The sequence below is a fragment of the Eupeodes corollae genome, chromosome 3 (genome assembly GCF_945859685.1).
Source record: "Eupeodes corollae chromosome 3, idEupCoro1.1, whole genome shotgun sequence".
NCBI lineage: Eukaryota > Metazoa > Arthropoda > Insecta > Diptera > Syrphidae > Eupeodes > Eupeodes corollae.
The window spans coordinates 41,624,998-41,648,113 of record NC_079149.1 but is presented as its reverse complement, the minus strand read 5'-3'; the positions used below and the strand labels follow the sequence as shown (position 1 = coordinate 41,648,113).

At 35.7% G+C, this 23,116-nt stretch overlaps 1 protein-coding gene across 5 annotated transcripts; it reads left to right on the top strand.

The window, feature by feature from the left end:
• Positions 1-1,132: 1,132 nt before the first annotated feature.
• Positions 1,133-22,798, top strand: LOC129949276 (mitochondrial Rho GTPase). Of its 5 annotated transcripts, none has more exons than XM_056060631.1 (7): positions 1,133-1,285; positions 1,951-2,310; positions 8,242-8,468; positions 8,547-8,699; positions 8,806-10,007; positions 19,291-19,353; positions 21,615-22,798. In XM_056060631.1, the coding sequence occupies exons 2-7, from the start codon at positions 2,115-2,117 to the stop codon at positions 21,748-21,750; spliced, it is 1,977 nt and encodes a 658-aa protein (XP_055916606.1). In that variant the 5' UTR covers positions 1,133-1,285; positions 1,951-2,114; the 3' UTR covers positions 21,751-22,798. The 5 variants fall into 5 exon arrangements, with proteins under 5 accessions (XP_055916606.1, XP_055916609.1, XP_055916610.1 ...); XM_056060634.1 differs by having other exon boundaries at positions 1,134-1,285; positions 19,291-19,329; XM_056060633.1 differs by lacking the exon at positions 1,133-1,285 and adding an exon at positions 1,322-1,423.
• Positions 22,799-23,116: the final 318 nt, after the last annotated feature.

The following is a 23,116-nucleotide window of genomic DNA, read 5'->3' as shown; positions in this document are numbered from 1 at the left end:
GAGGTTCAAAATGATGGAGTGCCCCACATTGTTGTTGGTCCATTGAGATGAGGCGTCGAGTCTTATCGCTGTACTCGCTGCCAATTGTTTACTGAATATGTCGAGGGGTGTCAGATGGAGGAGAGTGTCTAACGCTGCTGAGGGTGTGGTTCTCAATGCCCCGCTTATGCAGAGACATGCAGTGCGCTGAACTCTGCTGAGTATGTCGCAGTATGTGACTTTCTCCAGTGCAGTCCACCATACTGCAACCCCGTACATAAGTATTGGTCGGATGACCGATGTGTATAGCCAGTAGGTTATGCGAGGTTGAAAACCCCATTTGCTTCCTATAGCTTTCTTGCAAAGGAAAAGAGCTGCTGTAGCTTTTTTAACTCTTTCCTGTATATTGGATTTCCAACTTAATTTGTTGTCCAATATCAGACCAAGGTATTTGGCTTCATTGGTAAAAATTAGTGGTATACCTTTTATTGAAGGAGGTACAATTACTGGGATCTTGTATTTCCGTGTGAAAAGGACGAGGTCTGTTTTTTGAGGATTAATACTAAGTCCGCAGTTATCAGCCCATCTAATGAGCATATTGAGTGCATTTTGGAGGAGGTCTCTCAGTGTATTAGAATGTTCCCCTGTGACAGCGATAGCAACATCATCGGCATACGCAACCACTCTGTAGCCATCCCTCTCAAGGGATATTAGTAGTAGGTTAACCACTATGTTCCACAGGAGAGGGGACAGAACACCACCTTGAGGAGTGCCTCTACTGACAGACCTTTTTGTGCAAAAATATCCCAAACTAGAGTTGATGATCCTGCTTTTTAGCATTAGATTAATCAACTCACAGATTGAGTATTCGACATTTAAGGTCGTCATAGCAGAAGTGATAGCGGATGTGTCAACGTTGTTGAAAGCGCCCTCAATATCCAAGAAGGCCACCATAGTGTATTCCTTTTTCTCTAGGGAGTATTCGATATTTCTTACCAGAGTGTGCAAGGCTGTTTCTACCGATTTCCCTTTGCAGTAAGCTTTATAAGTAGGAGGAATACACAAATTTTCAGTTAAATTATTTTATTAAATCTGACGCACTTTTTTCATAGCAAATTTAAATGTAGAGATATCAAAAAAGTGTGAACTTTCCACAACATTAATTTGCGCTTCTTAACGCCGACAGCGCCTCATTATTCACTTCAAAGTTTCCAAACACCTCCCAATAGTACGGAAATGTCAAAACCGCAAATTTCCACCAAATGTCATGGACTTTTGTCATCGCTCATCGTCTACGAAGAAAAAGGTTTGTCTGGGTTTATGTAATTTTTTTTGTTATTAACCAATATTTATTGATAAATCCAAACAAAATACATCGTACAATTATATTTCAATATAATTTCATCCTTTAACTATTTAAAAGTGTATTCATACAAATTAAACGGTATTTAATGCAAAACAAGATCATAATTCAGTGTCGTGTGAAGTGGTTGTTCTTGTAGCCGTAGTCTTCCTCGTCGTCGTCTTGCTTTTGGAGAAATGTCAAATTTTTTTCATTGAGAAACTCGATTGGAAAAATCATCATCTTATGCACGTCTTCTCTCCTGCGAAGATTATTTTCCAAAACAACACCCGAGTCCCAAATTAACCCCTGCAAAGATAAAATGCTGTTTGTTTTATTACAAATTGTTCATCATCATCCCAATCCCAAGCGTCCACGACGAAGTCGAAGAAAGCAAAAGCGACATTAATTCGGGTGTTGTTTTGGAAAATTCAATTTTTGCGATAGTTTTTAAATATTGCAAATGCAAAATTTAAAAATTAGTTCTTGCATTTCTATTGAGCGAAAAGGTCGTGGAAGACTTCCGTAATTTAGCACTTAACTTTTAGCATTAATTATCATATTAGCCAGTTTTGTTATTGACTCGATTGTGTGATAAATAATGTTTTATTTTTCTGATTCTTTTACAGTCGCCTCCTGTGAATAAAGTGCAAACTAACCTTAATAGTGAAGGCGTAATAAATTACAACGCGCCTAGAGTGTGTGTTTGTGTGGTTTTGTGTGTCTCTGCCAGAGCCCCAGACACAAAAAGAAATAGAAGATAAACCAAATATCCATAAAGAACGGCTAAGAAATGGTCGTTTGGAACGCAACTCGTCGGAATGTTCGAATCCTTCTTGTGGGGGATCCGGGCGTTGGCAAGACCTCACTTATTCTTTCGTTGGTCAGTGAGGAATTCCCAGAAGATGTACCCGCCAAAGCTGAAGAGATCACAATTCCTGCTAATGTAACACCAGAGCAAGTTCCCACCAATATTGTGGACTATTCAAGTAAGTTCAAAAATACACCTAGATCTATTTTCTATTCTTAAATAACAAATTGCAAGACTTAAGGGGCTTTTATTACCTTTAACGTGTTTAAACACAGTGCGAGCGTTAGAAAAATAGGTAAGAGGAGATGCCGGTGTACATTGGACTTCAAGTTTTGAGTATCAAAATTAGAGGGGAAAATATAATTGGATTAAGCTTTCCACATTCTAGATGTGCGACAGAAAAAAGAACCTCCTTATTGGGCAGTTCGTCTGAAATAGAGGGCAACATAACGCCTATCATTTTGAAAACATTTTTTTGTTTATGCCCATAAGATTTAAATATAAAGAGTTATTTAAGTTTTATGGAATTTTACCTCAAATCTTAGATGAATGAAGGCATTTCAAATTACAGCCAATTAACAAGAGTGAAAAATGTATTACACCGTCGCAGAAATCCTAAATAGTTAGTAGCATTTTCGACCACTTCTAAACAGTGATCATTTCATCAGAAGTGAAGAAGAAGGCTGTGAATCTGGAAACGAATATTAAAAGCTTAAAGTACTTTGCGAAATAGTTCAATAGATTAGATCGTTTATAAATATATGAAAAAGATCTCGAGAAACAACACAGCCCTTCCAAACACCAGAGTTTATATTCTAGATGTATCAGAAAAGTAATTTCTAATCCAACAAAGAAAAGATTAAAACAAAGCTTTATAGTCAAAAAAGTATCTGCGAAAATTCTTCGATATAAGTGTCAACTCTGTTTAATTTTATAGTTTTTCTTGTTTATGTTTATTATTTATTTCATATTTTTCGCCGATATTAAAAATAGTTGATTTTCGATAAGAGAGCTTGATCTTAAACTCTATTAAATAGCTTTGAAATATCAAGGCAATAGAACGATGCAAAGATTTGTTTCACTGCTCTTTCAGACTAACTAGAATATCACTAGTGGATTTATTGTTATAAAAACCATACTGCTGGTCATTACGAAGCTCTCGTTTCTCAAGATATTTCTTTAGCTAATGATGAATCAGCGTTTCCATGACCTTAGACAGAACGTTAGTCAGACTTCAATCCATTCGGAATCCAAGCTGTAGAGTAGGACAAACACGTTTATTTTCTTTTGTGTATCTAAAGTTGTTTAAATCCACAAACGCTTCAATTTTCAAAAATATTTACCTACATGTCAACAAGGAATACAAACAACTATGTACAACGAAAAAAACGGATTACCTTAAAAACCTAGCAAAAAAACTCACTAACTGCAAGAAATCAAAGGAATTTTGGAGTAATGTTCGAGAATTGGGTGGACGAAATAGAAATATGGTGAATACTCTCGGAGCTGAGACACTTGCTCCTCATTTTAAAACACTTGTCGGTCAATGGGAATCAACATTAGGAGAAATCTTACGCACTTCCCAATTTCCAATCTGTGAATTAGATAGTGCAATATCTTGGAGTGAATTGGAAACAAGTTTGAGCAAGTGCAAGAATAACAAAGCTCCAGGCATAGACGGGATTCCTGTCGAGTTTTACAAAAGCAGCAATGATCAATTTAAAAACTATCTTGTGGAGTACTTAAACAGGTTATATAATGATGCTTATGCGCCAAAAAACTACAGAGGAATTTCTATTCTTAACTCTATAAGGAAGATCCTGACTTCAATTCTGTACGAAAGGCTCACTAAGTGGATCGAGAACACTAATCGTCTAAGCAAGTTTCAAGCTGGTTTCCGGTCGGGCTTTTTAACTATGGATCACATTTTTGCAATTACCAGCATTGCCAGGAGGTCTATTGAAAAGAAAAAGAAATTGTATGCTTGTTTTGTAGATTTCAAAGCAGCATTTGATAAGGTCAACAGACAGACTTTAATGTATAAGCTCTCATTACTAGGGATCTCTAGAAAATTCCTGATGATGTATTTTAAATTTTTAGAGTATGGGATGGATCAGAGTTTTCGGATTGGTTTGCAACAACAGCGGGTGTTCCACAAACAAGTATTTTGAACCCAATAATGTTTCCTTTGTTTATCGATGATATCTATGATGAATTTCCAGGAGAAATACTCTTTGCAGATATCCAAGTGAACGTATTGAAGTAGTACAAGAGTTTAAATATCTTGGAGTTTTGTTAACGTATAATTTAAGTTTTTTGAAGCATGTTAAGCAAAAATGCAAAGAAGCAAAAAAAGAGATTGCGTTGAGTTTATTATGGCCAAAGTTTTTTGCCAACCCAAAAATCGATCTTGTATCAAATTATCGGGTTTTTCAAGCAACTGTCAACACTTGTATGTGCTACGGTGCTCCAGTTTTTGGATACTTGGCTTTTGAGGAGTTTGAAGCAATTCAAATACATTTTTTCAAACGCTTGTTTAGATTACCTAATTCAACACCAAATTATGCTATTTACGTGGAATCTGGCGTAACGCCAATATATACTCAAAACTCCAAAATGAAATCGGATTATTTAGTAGTCTTCATTAAACCATCTTGCTAAGAATACTGCAATCTAAAGACCACCCTTTTAAAGAATGAAATCAGCTAGCTTTGTCACATGGAGCTAATTTAACTTTATTGGAGTTAAAGGTCAATGAATGGAGCTCTATGTTTGCAAATGTTACTGCTAAATTTGATGAAAAAAATTACAATCAGCATCTCTCTAAAGCTTCGTCAACATCCTCCAGGAACACCTATACGAACCTCAATCACCAATTACCATCAGAAGCTAACTATTTCAATAATGAATTATCGACCGAAGCAATAAGTTATATCTTTAGAGCCGAGTTGAAATTTTAAATATTAAGTATGTGCCTCATCGTGCTGATCTTCCACAAATTTGTAATTTATGTAACAGAAGAGAAATAGAAGATATATATCATTTTAGTGCGGTATGACCGATATTATTCGTCGATTACATTTAAATTATAAAATAATTATTTAGTTCAATTATTTTACTTTTATATTTTGCTTGTATAATGAAATGTCAAATCAGGCAGACGGCACAATTACCAAGTTCTTATTCTTAAGTAAGATTTATCGTTAAACTTTAATAAGAAAAAATAAAGAATTTGTCTATCTATCTATCTCACAAAACCTTCAGAACAATGAGAACGGTTCCATCAGGTCCGGCGGATTTGTGTATTTTTTGATCATGAAATAAAAAATAGGTAAGAACTCTGTAAAAATCAAAAACGTTACCCCACCTGCAACTGATGATAATAATATATTTTAAGATAAGTCAAGTAAACAGTAAATTAAAAATAAATAGATAGCACATCCACTGTATTCCCCCTACTCCTTATCTTTCTCTTTGTAAACAATAAACTTTATCGTGAAAACAGAAATTGTTCTTCATTTAAATATGAAATGAAAGTAGCTAAACCATCTGGTATTTTTCTCTGAAACCATATGCTGTAAAGCAGCTGTGATTTGTTCGCTGTTTTCACCTCATAGGCTATCTAATAACAACAAACTAGAATTCAACTTTAGTAGGTGTAATTTTGAAAACATTTTTAACTTATTATGTACGATCAATTGGGATCACTTATTTTGTACCTTAAATATTGACGAAATGTGTAACATTTTTTATTTAACTCTTTTTGACTATTTCTACAAAACGATTCCATTTAAAAAGACTCGAAATAACTTGAGTGTTCCACAATGGTTTGATTCTCACGTTAAAAACTTAAAAAACAAAAGGAACAAAGCTTGGATAAAGTATAATCAAACAAGAACTGATGATGATTATAGGACGTTCATTATAATAAAACAACTTTTCACTGACTACTCTAACATCCTATATGATGACTACATTTGGAAAATTGAATTAAACCTTAAAAATAATCCTGATAGTTTTTGGAAAATCGTTAATCGTAATTGATTCGACATCAAATAGTAATGAGCCGAAAATAATTGCGAACATGTTTGCAAACTACTTCTAAGATGCTTTTGTAGATTATAATACTATTAGTTTTCCTAACACATCTACCACTTTTATAAATTTCCCCCACTTAAATTCTATCAATTTGGTTATAAGTGAAAATACTGTCCTTAATAGTATCCTACAACTTGACGAATGATTTAGTCCTGGTCCCGACGGTGTACCATCAACCATTTTAAAGAAATGTGCTGCATATTTAGCACACCCGTTATGTGTTCTTTTCAACACGTCTTTAAGTAAATCGCTGTTTCCTTTTATCTGGAAGAGATCCTTCATAATACCAGTACACAAAAAAGGTCGTAAAAACAAAATAATAAACTACCGACCTATTGCCAAACTATCTGGTATACCTAAACTGTTTGAGTCAATCGTTTATAGCGTCCTTTCTTTTTACTGTAGTTCAATTATCCATGATAACCAGCATGGTTTTGTTAAAAATCGTTCAACTGTTACTAATCTGTTTAACTTTACGTCCTTTTGTTTAGATGTTTTTGAAAAACGTGAACAAGGAGATTGTATCTTTACTGATTTCAGCAAGGCCTTAGATAAATTGTGTCATAAACCATTAACTTTTAAAACTATCACAGCAAGGTTTTAACGACAGTTTCATAAACTGGATCTCCTCATATTTGCAAGATAGACTGTTCAGGTTATTAAACACGTCTTTGCTGTTTCGATTCCCCCTGGTCCGAAAAGCAGAGCTAGTTCATTATATATGAACCAAAAATACTCCATTTACTAACGGAGTAATGGAGTATTTTTGCTTGTAGGCAAACCGAAATGTCAGTCTAAGATTCCGATCTTGGTAATGGAGTATTTTTGATATGAACGTGTTCTATGTGCCATGTGCAATGTGCTAGTATAACTCAAACTCAGCCCCATTCGCTTATAAACCACCGCCATCGCAACAAACACTTACTAAGCTTATAAATAAAATATCTATCTAAATAAAAACTTAAATCAAACATAGACGTTATAGTGTTCAATTTAGTAATGAGTGTTCAAGTTAATTTGTTGTGAATTCTGGTGTCCCCCGGGGTAGTCACCTTGGTCCTATTCTATTTGTTTTATTTATAAATGAATTGGTTTTGATGATACAAAATTCGTCTGTCCTAATATATGCTGATGACATTAAAATTTAAAAAAAAATTAACTCTACATCTGACTGTCTTCTCTTGCAAGAAGACTTAATATTATTCAGGGAATGGTGCAATAATAATCGTCTTGTTTCAAATGTTGACAAATATAAAACCATGAGTTTTACACGCAAAAAAGTTCTAATCGTTTTTAGTTACATGTCTGATTCTTGTCCTTTAAGTAGAGTATATGTATTTTCTGACTTGTGTGTTTCTTAGATCCTAAACTAACATTCAATGAACATATTAACTTCATAGTCAAAAAAGTAAATCGAGTTCTGGGTTTTATTAAAAGATTTGGTAGTGATTTCTGTGATCCATATGTTTTAAAATTACTTTTTGTTTCATTTGTAAGACCAGTCCTGGAATACCTTACTACGCCGTACACGTCACAAGAGTCAAAGCCATTCAGAAAAGTTTTTTTTCGTTTTTGTCTACGATCCCCTCCGTGGTTTCAAGATATTCATCCATTACCGCCTTATTCACAAAGACTTTCTCTTATAAATCTTCCTTCTCTGAAAAATCAAAGGATGTACTTGCGGTTTTATTTTATTGTTGGAATAATAAACGGAAAAATTTCATCTCCATCAGTTCTTGGTAGTTTAAACTTTAGTTTTAGTCGTTCAAGTATAAGACTCCAGAAACCATTGAATACTAATTTTAGCAGATCAAACTATGGTGTAGTTAGCCCCTTAAATCAATTAGTTGAAGTCTATAATAAATTTTACTCTTGTATTAATTCAACAAATAATAATATAAAAAGTATAAATTAAATTAAGAATTTTTAACGTAAGTATTTAATGAATTATTAATAAATAAGGCCCAAACCATCTTCAATTTATGAAAACCCTTTTATGTTATTTTTTCAGATATCGAACAAACAGACGAGGTTCTCGCAGAAGAAATTCAAAAAGCTCATGTTGTATGTATTGTTTATGCTGTCGATGACGATGAAACGCTGGATCGTATCACATCACATTGGCTACCATTTATTCGCAACTCATGCAATGCTAATGAAAAGGATCAACAGCCGTTAAGAAAGCCAGTGGTCTTGGTTGGAAATAAAGTTGATTTAGTTGAATACTCGACAATTGATGTAAGTTTTGATTTGATTTGAAAACTAAATTTTGTCTTTCGAATTAATACGAAATGTTATTTCTTATGATTTTTTCAGAGTGTTCTAACAATAATGGAAGATTTTCCAGAAGTTGAAAGCTGTGTTGAATGTTCTGCAAAGACTTTACACAATATTTCGGAAATGTTTTATTACGCACAAAAGGCAGTTTTGCATCCAACATCACCGCTTTATATTATGGAAGAGCAAGATGTAAGAATAAAAGCTCTTTTTATTGCTTATCTACAATCAAAAGCTTAGCATATTCTTTTGTATTCATATTGTAAATAATCATGATTTATATAATTAATTCCTTTAGCTAACACCAGCATGCAAAAAATCATTAGTTCGAATCTTCAAAATATGCGATATTGACGGTGACAATTTGCTAAACGACTACGAACTTAATTTATTCCAAAGACGATGCTTCAACACCCCCCTTCAGCCACAAATCCTTGACGAAGTTAAGGCAGTAATTTTAAAGAATATACCCGATGGTATTTACAATGATGCAGTTACTCTGAAAGGTTTCCTCTTCCTACACTGCCTGTTCGTACAGAGGGGACGCAATGAAACCACATGGGCGGTATTGCGTCGATTTGGCTATAGTGAAAATTTGGAAATGTGCAAAGAGTATTTACAGCCGCCAATTAAAATACCTCCAGGAAGTAGTACGGAGTTATCACATCGTGGTCAGCAGTTTTTAATTGCTCTATTCGAGCGATATGATAAAGACGGAGATGGAGCTCTTTCCCCAGATGAACACAAAATGGTGTTTAGTACGTGTCCTTCGGCTCCATGGTCATATTCCACGGATATTCGTAAATCGTGTCCAGTGAACGATAGGGGTTGGGTAACGCTGCATGGCTGGCTATGCCGTTGGACACTCATGACTCTTATCGATCTGCCAAAAACACTAGAGTACTTGGGCTATTTGGGCTTCAATGTCCATGAAAACGAATCACAATTAGCAGCGATTCATGTGACGCGAGAGCGTCGAATCGACTTGGCCAAAAGACAGAGTAGCCGATCGGTGTACATGTGTCATGTAATCGGACCCAAGGGAGCCGGCAAGACTGGTTTGTGTCGGGGTCTGTTAGTGGAAGATATGAAAAATCTAATTGGCAAGGATTTCAAAACAAATATTGTCTATTGTGTGAATACAGTTCAAGTGTACGGTCAGGAAAAGCATCTAATTTTAAGGGACATTGAAGTGAAACAAGTCCTTGATCCACTGCAACCTCAAGAAGTCAATTGTGATGTGGCCTGTCTTGTGTATGATACCTCAAATCCACGTTCCTTTGAATATGTTGCCCGAATCTACATCAAATATTATGCCGAAAGTAAGATCCCAGTGATGATTGTTGGAACGAAGGGCGACCTGGGCGAGAATCGGCAAGATTATTTATTACAACCCACAGAATTTTGTGAAAAATACAAAATTCTTCAACCACATTTATTTACATTGAAAAATAACAAAAAAGAACTTTACATAAAATTAGCGACTATGGCTGCCTTCCCGTGAGTACTGAATGTTAAGCTTTATTTCTTAGATACAATTCTATAATATTGGAATGATGATGCAATGCGCGTTTTTTTTGTATTAAATAATAATTATTATAATAATCCTCTATTTGCAAAGAATGACTAATAATTACAAAATTAATATAAATATTGGAATTGAATAATACTAAACAAGAATATATGTAGTAGTTGTGTTTCTTGCGAATTTCATTGAATCCTGTTTAACAATATGTTTTATGTTTGAGAGGAATAGAAAGGGGAGATTCAAGAGGTATTAGTTCTGGGATTATTTGGAATCTTTTAAGGGTCAACTTTAATTTTTTTGGTTAAGGTGTTTACAGCGTGTTGCAATCTCAACAAAAAAAAGTCCTGTCTACGAAATGTTAGATAAATTGGTAAAGGAATTGAATTCACTCGGTACTAGATTTTATTTTTATGCTGCGCAATTTTATGGTGACAATTTTATTTCACTGTTAACTTTGGACTTTGCCATTAAGTGTGGAAAACAACGTAATTAAAATGGTCCCATCCACTTTTCGCACATTTCCGGTTGTAATACAGCCATCAGTTAGATAATGTTGGTTTTTAATGCACAGGTTCAGACAACATTAGAGACATTTTGACCAAGACAACTAGTCAGTTTTTCAACTGTCATAATCTTCAAACTTGTGTCATCCCTGTATTCATTCCTTCATTTGTATACTTCCTATCCTAACATCCGTGTATTCACTTTTATGTATCTATCTGTCCTTCTCTTTGTCTATACTTTTCATTTACATCTTTATAACCATTCATTCGGAATGTAGAAGTCGTTATGATCGCACGGTCGCAATCTGATAATAAAATTAAGATTAAAATTAACTTCTTGTTGAGTCATTTATTTATTCGGAATCGGCTGTCCAAAGGACAATATCAGAAGTGGGATATATCCAATAACAAATAATTAATAAAAGTTTAAGGTAGTGAAAATAAATATGGACTTTAACAAGTGCACAGTGCGGGAGTTAAAGGGAATTCTTGCCCAGCTTAAGGATAAAACGACGGGAAGCAAAAACGAACTTATCAATCGTCTCAGTAACTACCAGTTCGAAGAAGTACAAAAGGCACAAGAATCGGTCGCGTCCGAAAGCCAATTGGGTCAGAATGAAGAGCGGGAAGACGAGACGGACGTAGGTAGGTTGAGGGACGATGTAAGTGCACTCCAACGTTCAATGGAGTTGCTGACCCAACAACTCACTACCGTCATCCAACTGTCGTCGAGTCTCCAAAAGGACAATTCGAGGCTAGTGAGCGAAGTGGAGGCAGCAAATAACAACGCGCAAACGTGCTCAGTGGTTTCGAATGCACAGAATGTAACGGTCGTCGGAAACAGCCAAACGACGCGAACGAGTGGTCTCGTCGCTTCTAGATCAACCGTTATGCCGCCGTCTCCAACAATGCAAACGAACACTAATACGAGAAATCAAAATCCAACCATGCAGCCGTCCTGCTCTACCAATGTTTTGTCTCTGCCATTGCTGGCAACACAACAGCCACCGACATGTATATCCAATGTGTGTGTGCCCGAAAGCATTTCTGTTTCTCCTTCGTCGGCTGGAGTAAATAGAGTCGCGAATGAGTTACTGTATTTTGAAAATAGAAAATCAACACAAACCGAGTTGCCGCCTGCACAAAACGTTAATATTCGCGATTTACTTTGTGTAATTCCAGAGTTTGAACCCGGTAATGGAAGTCTTTCTTCCACACAATTCGTCGACCGTGTGGAACAATTAAAAATCGCGTATCAGTGGAACGAAGCATCCGTTCTGTTCGCAGTGCAATGTAAAATGAAAGGGGCTGCAAAATTGTGGATTGACGCACAAAATGTTTTTAAATCATGGCCCGAATTTGTGAATGCCTTCATGTTAGATTTTCCTTGCGATATTAATACAGCCGATGTACATAGACAAATGATGCAAATGCGCGTAATGAGAGGTGAAACACTAATTGAATTCTATTATAGAGTGTTGTCAGTCGGTCGTCGCGGTTGTCTCGATGATAACGCGATTATAAGTTATGTAATTAACGGGCTGTACGATGATGGGTTGCGTAGAATGCTGTCGGCTTGCTCGTTCCCAAAGTGTTGCGATTTACTGAAAACTCTGAACCGGGTGTGCGCGAGTGAAGCTCCTTATGTGAATGCACCACGTTATGCTCAAGCTCCACAAATGCAATTCAGTGGTCAACCACGAGAGAATTCGGGACCTATTTGCTACAATTGTCGCGAACGCGGACACGTTAAAAGGCATTGTAACCAACCTCAAAGGAAACCGCGCTGTGAAAAATGTATGACAAATAGCCACGAAACGAAAAATTGTCCCTATCAAAGTAGAGCCCCAATTAATACAATCACGAATAGTGCGCGTCAAGAAACATTGAAAACAATTTTTATCAAGAACTTAAAATGTGTTGCATTAATTGACTCCGGAAGTAGCTTCTCGCTTGTACGTAGAAAATTGTCCGCGAATTTCAAAAATAATATCGTTCCGTGCAATGAAAAACTCGTTGGATTTGCAGGAGGCGAATTTGAGTGTCGCGAAAAATTGATGGTGCCGATAACAATTGACGGGTCTGAATTTAAGAGTGAACTCATGGTCATCGATGATGAGGTGATGTCGTACGATGTTATAATTGGAGTCGATGTTCTGGGTAAAGGCCGCGTCGTAATCGAAAACGGACATTGTGAAATAATTGCGCTTGACCATGAAAAAATCGATTTTGGTGATCAACTCTCCGCAGAGGAGAAGCATAAATTAATCGCTCTTTTGAATTCGTTTGCGGGTTGTTTCGGTGATAATTTAAAAGACCTTGGGAAGTGCACGTCGTTGAAAATGCAAATTAAGCTCATGTCAAACAAACCGATCGAAAAAAAACCATACGCTATTCCTTTCCCAAAACAACAAACTGTGAACAAAATTGTTCAGGAATTACTTGATTTAGACATAATTCGTATGCATCACCAATTGTTATTGTTCGGAAACAAAACGGTGAAGAGCGGCTATGTGTGGACTACCGTGAGTTGAACGCAATTACAGAAAAGCGACCTTGGGCAATGCCGACCGTCGAAGAAGTTCTTACATCTATGGCAGGTAAGCGATTTTACAATACTCTTGATATGATGTCAGGCTATTACCAAATAGAAATCGAAGAAGATTGCAAACAATACACAGGATTTGTTACGAGGGATGGGCATTTTGAATTCAATCGCATGCCTTTCGGACTCAAGAATGCCCCCTCAACGTTCCAAGAGATGATGCAAAGAATAAAAAATCAGTTGAAAAGTAAAGTCTCCATGTATGTGGATGAGATTGGGTCTGCATCGGACACTTTCGAAGAGGGTCTTCATAATCTCGCGGAATTTTTATCTATAATTCGACATGAGGGTCTAACATTGCGTTTATCAAAATGCTCATTTATGAAAAACAATGTAAAATTTCTTGGTCATGAACTTAACGAAAACGGTATTACCCCAGGAAAGAACAAAACAAACGCTATTCGTGAATATCCAGTACCGACTAACCCAACGGAGATACGAAGATTTTTGGGTCTCACTGGATTTTTCAGGAAGTTCGTAGCCAACTACGCCCATATTGCAACACCTTTGACTCGCCTGACAAGAAAGGAAGCCGTGTTCAAGTGGTCAACCGACTGTGAGAATGCGTTTCGAAAGCTTGTACACATTTTGACAGAAGAACCAGTGCTTAAAATCTATGATGTAAATAAAGAGCATCATATTCACACTGATGCCAGCAGCGTGGGCCTCGCTGCGATTCTCCTTCAAAAGAACAAAAATGGGCAGCTAGAACCAGTTTCATACTTCAGTCGGGCATGTAGCGAATCCGAAAGTCAATATCACAGCTACGAACTCGAAGTGATGGCTGTAGTCGAGGCATGAGAACGATTCCGCATTTATGTCCTTGGAAAACATTTCACGATTGCTACCGATTGCTCTGCAATATCAAGTTTGAGATCAACGAAACCACTTATACCACGTATAGCCCGCTGGTTCCTAAAACTACTGGAATATGATTTTGACATTATCCACCGACCTGGAGAGGCGATGAGGCATGTTGATGCGATGAGCCGTGCTCCGGTAGAAACCGTTCATGAACCACAAGACATAGGTGCCTGCATAATGAATGTACGAATCTCTGAAAGCGATTGGGTGTGGACAATGCAAAAACAAGACGACAAATTACTTCAAATAATGAACATTCTCTCTGGGAAAACAGAGTCAAGTCAACAGACGAAATATTGTAGCGAGTACGTAGTGAAATCCAATCGACTCTATAAGAAAGGTGATGGAAACAAACTTTTGCTAGTTATTCCTCGTGGTATGCGTTGGCGAGTCGTGAAACTGTGTCATGATGACATAGGACACCCTGGCGTCGATGGAACAGTCAAACGAATTTCACAACATTTCTGGTTTCCTAGAACTCGAAATTTTGTTAAGGGATTCATAGGGTCATGTATTGAATGCTGCTATAGTCGTGATCCGAAAAAGAAAGAATGCCAACTGCATGGAATGGATATTCCTAAAACTCCATTTCAGGTCTTACATATGGATCATCTGGGACCATTTATCAAAAGTCGTCGTGGAAACGAACATATACTTGTTATTGTCGATGCTCTTACAAGGTATTCTATTATATTTCCTGTTAAATCAACAAAAAGTAAGCCTGTCATCGATTCGCTGAACCATTTGACATTGAGTTTCGGTGTACCAGAAACAATTGTCACCGATCGAGGAACTGCATTCACCTCGGCTTTGTTTGAAGACTTCTGTAACCATAATTTAATACAACATATTAAAGTAGCAGTGAGGACTCCACGAGCAAACGGGCTTGCTGAGAGAGTGAACCAAAGCATATTGGCCTATTTAAGAACTTCATCCAACGATGTTAAAGATTGGGATACCAAGCTCCGTGAATTGCAGTGGACAATAAACACTAAAACTAATTCGACGACAAAATTTTCTCCGATTGAACTCATATACGATTTTCCACTCCGCGACATCAGTGGCAATAAATTGTTATCAGCACTCCATGAGGACGACATCAATCTCGCTGACAACCCACCAGCTAATGAGAAACGTGAAGAAGCAATCAAAAATATCGAAATAGCAAGAGAAAAGTGGAAGAAACGATTCAACGCTAAATACAAAACGCCACACAAATACGAGGAAGGAGATCTTGTGCTCATCGAAAGTCCGATCCAAAGTACAGGCGAGTCTCGGAAGCTAGAAAACAAATATAAGGGTCCATACTTGGTGACAAAGGTTCTGCGATTCGATCGTTATGTCGTGGAGAACATTGATGGAGTGAAAGTTAAGCGCAAGTTTACTACAGTAGTTAGCAGCGATAAACTCAAACCTTGGTGTGCTCTATATCCAGAGATCGACGAAGACTACGACACCGAAGAAGAAGACCAAAATCTGAACCATAACACAGAGTAACTCGGGACGAGTTGAAGTCAGAAAGGGCCGAGCTGTCATCCCTGTATTCATTCCTTCATTTGTATACTTCCTATCCTAACATCCGTGTATTCACTTTTATGTATCTATCTGTCCTTCTCTTTGTCTATACTTTTCATTTACATCTTTATAACCATTCATTCGGAATGTAGAAGTCGTTATGATCGCACGGTCGCAATCTGATAATAAAATTAAGATTAAAATTAACTTCTTGTTGAGTCATTTATTTATTCGGAATCGGCTGTCCAAAGGACACTTGGAACTTTAATTTACTAACCTCTACCTTCAGTTTATTGTACAAAAACTATCAAAAACATTATTGTTTACAAAACACTCTTCAGGCAAGGTACAAACCTATCACGATTTGTAATTTGTATTGTAGAAAAATATTACTTATTTATCTTTCAATTTAACAAGGAATCCTTTTACACAAAAGATTAAATGGAATTATGCAGAAAATAAATAATTCATGGAGTAATAAAGTTCGGCTTTGAGTTGAATTAAAAAACATCATCAATGGTCATTGTGACATAAGTTCACTTGACTTGATAGTTAGGGAAATTTTTTTGACTAACTTTCCAGTCAACTTTCCAATAAATTTGCCTTAATTAGAAGGCAATTTTTTGGCAGCTGGCCATAAAGATACCAAAAACTTGCCTTACTATCAAAACTCTTATGTCGCCTGAACCAGCCCAATGTGTCTAGCTTCGCGGAAAAATCTGTCAATTTCAAATCGCATAATCTTGCTGACCAATTGACGATGCCAAAACTTAGATTACCCGACCAGATTAGTTCTCAAGCAATAAAACTGCAATTAATAGTGTTCTGTGACTTTCAGAGTCATAATCTTAATTTATCCAACAAAAAGAGGTGTAGAAGGGAAATCAATAAATTCTATATATGTAAATAAGTTATCGCATATTGCGTGAAAGGTGGGCAACGTTAATTTTAACGTTTTTTGATTACAAAGCGATCCATTGTTGTAAATGGCAAACATTGAATTAATATAATGACAGATCAAATGAAAGCTTGAAACCACAAAATTTTTGTTCATATACTTGTAAAATGCCACAAATGAAGTAAATTCCATTTCAAATCAAAAGACTAGACCCTTATTTTAAAAACAAAAGCATAGAAGTTTGTGTTTCAAATTACTAACTTACTTATGGTGGCGCTACAGTCCGGGCGGACCTGGGTCTCAACCAACATGCGTCTCCAGCTAGCTCGGTCCCTAGCTAGCTGTCTCCCCCTTTGCACGCCAAGTTAGTTGAGGTCTTCACCCACCACCTGAGTTGCGGTCTTCCTCTACTGCGCCGTCCCTTGGTATTGGATTCTGCTAACTAGGTCAGTATCGCTGTTCAGCCCGTACACTTCGTCGTTATATCTTTTCGTCCATTCTCCTTCCAAAAATCACCCGAAGAATTTTTCTTTCGAAGCATCCTAAGACGTACTTATCTTTCTTTGACAGTGTCCAGGCCGCAGCGCTATAATTGAGAACCGGAAGCAGTGATTTGCAAGAGTTTTTCTTCGTTTGATTTCAGCGCTAGTGTCGTTGTCTGTATTTATAGCGGTGCTTAGGTAGACAAAGTCCCTAACTACCTCGAAATTATAGCTGTCCATGGTGACGTTTTGTCCAAGACGTCGTTGTTCAATGTCCTTTTTTGATGACAGCATATACTTGGTCTTGCCCTCATTGACCTTACTTACTTACTTAAGGTGGCGCTACAGTCCGGGGCGGACCTGGGCCTCAACCAACAAGCGTCTCCAGCCAGCTCGGTCCCTAGCTAGCTGTCTCCAGTTTCGCACGCCAAGCTGGTTGAGGTCCTCTCCCACCTGGGTGCGCCACCTGAGTCGCGGTCTTCCTCTACTGCGCCGCCCCTCGGGATTGGATTCGAAGACCTTCCGAGCTGGAGCGTTGATGTCCATCCGCTCTACATGACCTAGCCATCTAAGCCGTTGGACTTTGATTCTGCTAACTAGGTCAGTGTCGCTGTACAGCCCGTACAGCTCGTCGTTATATCTTCTCCTCCATTCTCCATCTATGCGTACGGGACCAAAAATCGCCCGAAGAATTTTTCTCTCGAAGCATCCTAAGACGCTCTCATCTTTCTTTGACAGGGTCCAGGCCTCAGCGCCATAAATGAGAACCGGGATGATGAGTGTCTTATAGATGGTGATTTTACATGCTCGAGAGAGGACTTTACTTCTCAATTGCCTTCTAAGTCCAAAGAAGCAGCGATTTGCAAGAGTTATTCTTCGTTTGATTTCAGCGCTGGTGTCGTTGTCTGCATTAATAGCGGTACCTAGGTAGACAAAGTCCTTAACTACCTCAAAGTTATAGCTGTCCATGGTGACGTTTTGTCCAAGACGTTGTCGTTCAGTGTCCTTTTTTGATGACAGCATATACTTGGTCTTGCCCTCATTGACCACTAAACCCATTTTCTTCGCTTCCGTCGCAATGCTCAAAAACGCTCCACTGACATCACGCTTTGATCTTCCAATTATGTCAATATCATCTGCGTATCCGAGTAGTTGGATGGACCTTTGGAAGATTGTGCCTCTAGTGTTGACGGTTGAGTTTTGCATAATTCTTTCCAAAACGATGTTTAAGAAGTCGCATGACAGTGCATGTCTAAAACCTATTTCGACATCAAATGCATCGGTGAGATCTTTTCGACCTTGATAGACCAGCGTGCATTCTCCATCGTCTTTCTGCATAAATGGATAAGTTTGACAGGGATGCCAAAAATAGACATTGCTCTGTAGAGCTTTACCCTATGGATGCTGTCATACGCGGCTTTAAAATCGATAAAGAGATGGTGGGTATCGATTTGAAGCTCCTGGGTTTTTTCCAAGATCTGCCGTAGTATGAATATTTGATCGATAGTGGACTTTCCTGGTCTGAAGCCACACTGAAAAAGACCAATCAGGTTGTTGACAAATGGCTTCAGACGTTCACATAATACATACGGAAGAGAGGATCTTGTTTGCAATGTTAAAGAGTCTGATGCCTCTGAAGTTGGCGCAATTTAGAGAGTCTCCTTTTTTATGTATCGGGCATACTATGCTGAGATTCCACTTATCAAATTATTGAATTTAAATACGCTTTCCCATCCATTACAAAACATGCTGCACGAAATTAGAAATTCTTACAAATCTCAAAATCAATTACTTGTAGCAAAACCCTTCGTTAAAAATTGTCTAGGATTTGTATTTCTAAGTTTAAAACAGTCGTAGAGGAAATGTTGTATTGAAAATCAAATAAACAACCCGCACCGCCGAGAACGTAATACGGTAGTTTTTCGGAATTATTTAAACCTATTAAAAATATAGCTCTCAAGACTTTCTATAATATGAATATATGTATATTTTTTACATTCAATAAATAATACAACTACATGTTTTAATTCTGAAATAAATTCATGTTATTTCAAGGTTTAAATATGTATTCCTGAAAAAATGTGTATGTAACGCGTGTTGATAAATTTTGTTTTAAGAATTTTTTTAAAGAAAACTTTCCAATGCTTAAATTTATTATAATAATACAAATAGAATCATTCTGCTTTAAACAAACAAAAAAAAAACACGCATTGCATCACAACCAATTTTTGCAATATTTATTTAAAATAGATTGTTGATGAAAAACGCTGCCATAAACCATTTTTACAATATTTTTGCCTTAACATTATTTTGTCCCTTTTTTCTCTCCTCTCTCTACTTTATGTGGTGGTGTCATGCGGTTGGGAAAAATTTATTTTGTTATTGTAGTCGTTTTCAAGCCGCTTGGATATTGTTTTACAAGCACAGGTTGGTACAGCTGTGGGAGTCAGCGTAAGTGTGATTTATATTGCTGAATTAATAAAACTAAAATATGTATTTTTTTTGTTTCATTTTACTCGTCTACTTTAACCACTCGTAGAGAGCAAATTTAAAGCGAACAAAAAGAGTCATAATAGAGACTTTCCAAAACTACTTAATTTTTTCATCTCATACATAATTGTATACGTTTTTCTCTTTATATAGTGATCTTTTTTTTTTGATAATTTTAAGAGCTTTTGTTATGTTTGTGTGTTTTTGTAGCTATAGTTCTGTCTTTTCTTTTTTTTAAGTTTAGTAGCTTCCTCTATTTCGTTTTAATTTTTCTTAATCATTGCTTTAGTTCTTATTTTAACGATCATATTAGCTTAGTTTTTAAAGCAACTTCTTCATGTTTTATTAATCAATTTGGCAAGCGTAGCAAGTATATCCGTGGTAAACAGTGAGATAAGGTTTTTCATTTCATGCATCTGCAGATAACAAGATAACAGCCTATTCCCCGTTATCAGGCGTTGGACAAAACGATCCAACAAATAATGTATAAATAAGTTTATGATCAAATGTATAATTTTCTTCAAACATTTCAGACATGCTTCATTTCTGCTTTAAACGCATTTTTAAGTCACTAGATGACGATTCTTTATGAGCAGCGAAAAGATTTTGCTGTTTTTACAAAAGTAAAGAGCATAACAGTGATTAAAGTCGTCAGGTAACACCCTTCTACAATTGCCTTTTAGAAGCTTTTTAATTGAGTTAAATGACCTTTCTACTTCAGCAGAAATAAGTGGTGATCATTAAAAACTTTTCACATTCATCCCCAAAAAAAAGTTTCAATGGGGTATGATTGCAGCTCAGACATGGCCAGATTTAGAGGTCCAGAGGCCACGGGGCAATAAAGGAGCGGAGGACCCTCGCCCCAAAATATTTTCAAAATAAAGTAAACCATAGATTCCTCTACTATTGAACAAACAGATATTAATATAAACGGAAAAAAGAATTATCCGAAATTAAATTTTAGGGTTAACGAACGAAACCTTTCTAGCTTTTTTCGCCGAAAAATCGTTGATAATTTCGTTGTAATCCAGTTCTCGGAGTAAATCGCTTTCAATGCTCGAAAGAGAAAGCTTCGATAGACTGTTTTGTCCCATCGTAGTTTGAAGCCTATTTTTTATAACTTCATTTTTGAAAATGAGCGCTCTCCAGTGTTGTTACCACCAAAACCAAATACATTCTCAATGCAACTTCGAGTTTTGGAAATGTAGCTCTGAAATTTGGATGTTCGAGAATTTGGTAGTAAAATAGTTCCGGTGATTGATCTATTCCATGGTTCTTTTCCTTTTAGTATGAGTCAATCAAAGACACAAATTGAACTCATTACCAAGACTAGGCTCTTCATCATCCGGATACTCTTTCACCAATGCCTCTGCTGCAGCGTGTAAATTGTCAGCATTCATCGCACATATAGACTTAAAACTTCTCGGCAAAAAAAATACATATCAAAGGAAAAGTTGTTTACTAGTGTTTAGTAGTTGGAATTTGAAACAAAAATGTTTCGAAGTCTCTATTGTGGGGGCCCCCGTTTGTGGAGGCCCGGGTTTCCGCCCGGTTGCCCTCTCCTCAACCTGGCCCTGAGCTCAGATCAGCAGTCGATCAACTGACTTCATGAATAGTATTTAAAAAATCAACTAGCTTTCATAAAAAGACAACAAAAATTGCTCCACTTTGATCTTGCTTTTCCTTAATTGAAAATTTCATAAGAACTTTGAATAGAACTTTCGTTAAAAAAAATTGTTTTCATCAAAGGAAAATATGTGAAACCCTTTAAGTTCTATAGAATTTCTTTTACCTTGTTAAACATTGCCAAGCTGACTATGCATTTGTAAAAAATCAAAAAAATGTACATTTGATTGCTCTTTTGAAAAATAAATAAATCCATCCCATCCTACGAAGAAACGTATTAAGGATCAATGAAACAAAACCTAGGATTTGTTTCCTCTGACAACTTCGTTGTCTTGCTACTTGTTTAATTTTTAATAGTGCTTACAATACATTTTCTAACTTCAAATTAACATTGCATGAAATATTAACTAGCTTTTATTTAACAATAGTATTTTCCCCTTCTCTAGTTTATTTGTCCTCAGTGAATGTAAATCTATTGCCAGTTTTGCTTAGGACAATCTGTGCAATCTCCCGCATGTCTTGACAAAAAAAAAAAAAACAAAACTTCTTCAAACCTTCTTATCTAATTGAATTTTTGTATTTTCTTTAAAATATAGACATCTGCGTCAATTTGGTTTAGCAACAGAAGATCCAACAGTATGGTGGAAAGCTGGTATTGGAATTGCGGCGGCAACACTCCTCGGATTCTTTATGATGAAAGCCTTCCATGGTTCTGGACCACATTCAAAATAAATTATTATTTTATATTTAAAAAAAATCATAATCTTAGACATTCAACAAAAATAAAAAAGCAAACAAACACAAAATGAAAACAAAATCATATTTTTATATTTAAAACCAATGAACAAACTGAAAAAGAAAATCAACACTATATATCTTTATATCCCTACGTATATTATTATATAAAAATAAAACAAACCTACAAATCTAAACCAAAATTTATTGTATAAAAAAAAGATAAATATTTGCAATATCTTTATTTAGTATTTTTGTTTTTTAAGGAAATAACATATGTATATCCAACAAAAAATATTCTAACTTAAATTTTATAAGCAATATTATATAATATTCTTACAAGTCATACAATTTATATTTAAACACTAATTAATTATTATGTTTTTTATCTCTCTGAACTATCTATTTTAATTTGTATGAGATTAAATAAAATCAAAATTAAGGATAATTATTTTATTTGATTGATTTTAATGATACTGATGATGGTTTTGTTTAAATTTCTTATTGCTGTTTTAAGTCTTTTTGGCTAAATTTTTATTACAAATATTTCATGAGCAAATTTGCATTTTAAAAGTAATAAGAAATCAGAAACTTATAAGTTCTTTTGTCATGTAAAAGGTTCTCTTTCATTTTGAAACGTAAAAAGAATAATTTTATGTGGCAAAGTGCATATCTTAGATTCCAAATTAAAAAGGTTTTGGCAGTTCATTGTGTTACCAGATATTATTTTCCTATGTACAAATAAATCCAGAATTTAATTCAATGTTCAAAAGAACTTCTTTGCTTTTATGAATCTGATTTTATTTAAGTAACTGCCAAACACAGTCATTTTAAATTTGAACACAATTATGAATTAACCTTAAATTATGGAAAAAACGACACAATTTATAGCTAAAACTGCATGTCAGAAATGTTTCCTATCCATAAAGTATAAATGAAAAATGCAGTGTATTTAAAGTGACTATCAGATCTTCTTGATTCCAAAATATTAAACAAAAAACTCTCAAAGATATAAGTTATGAGAGGGAGGCAAAATTAAAAATTCTCCTTAAATTAAAAGTAAAACCAAAATATACATAATTACACACTACACACAAAATATAATACATAATATTGATGACATTTTTGCATTACGCTGTAGTTTTGTGTTATGTTTAAATTCAATAACAATTAAAAAATAATTAATTCTTAATCATAAAAAGAAAGAAGAATACAAAATTACTCAATAATTAGAAGTATGTATAACGATTTATTATTACATCTATCTATAAAACTATCATACGGTATAAATATATATTATATATTTTTAGTCAGAGTGAAGGTATGTAAATATTAGTGCAATAAAACATTCAAACTGTATTCA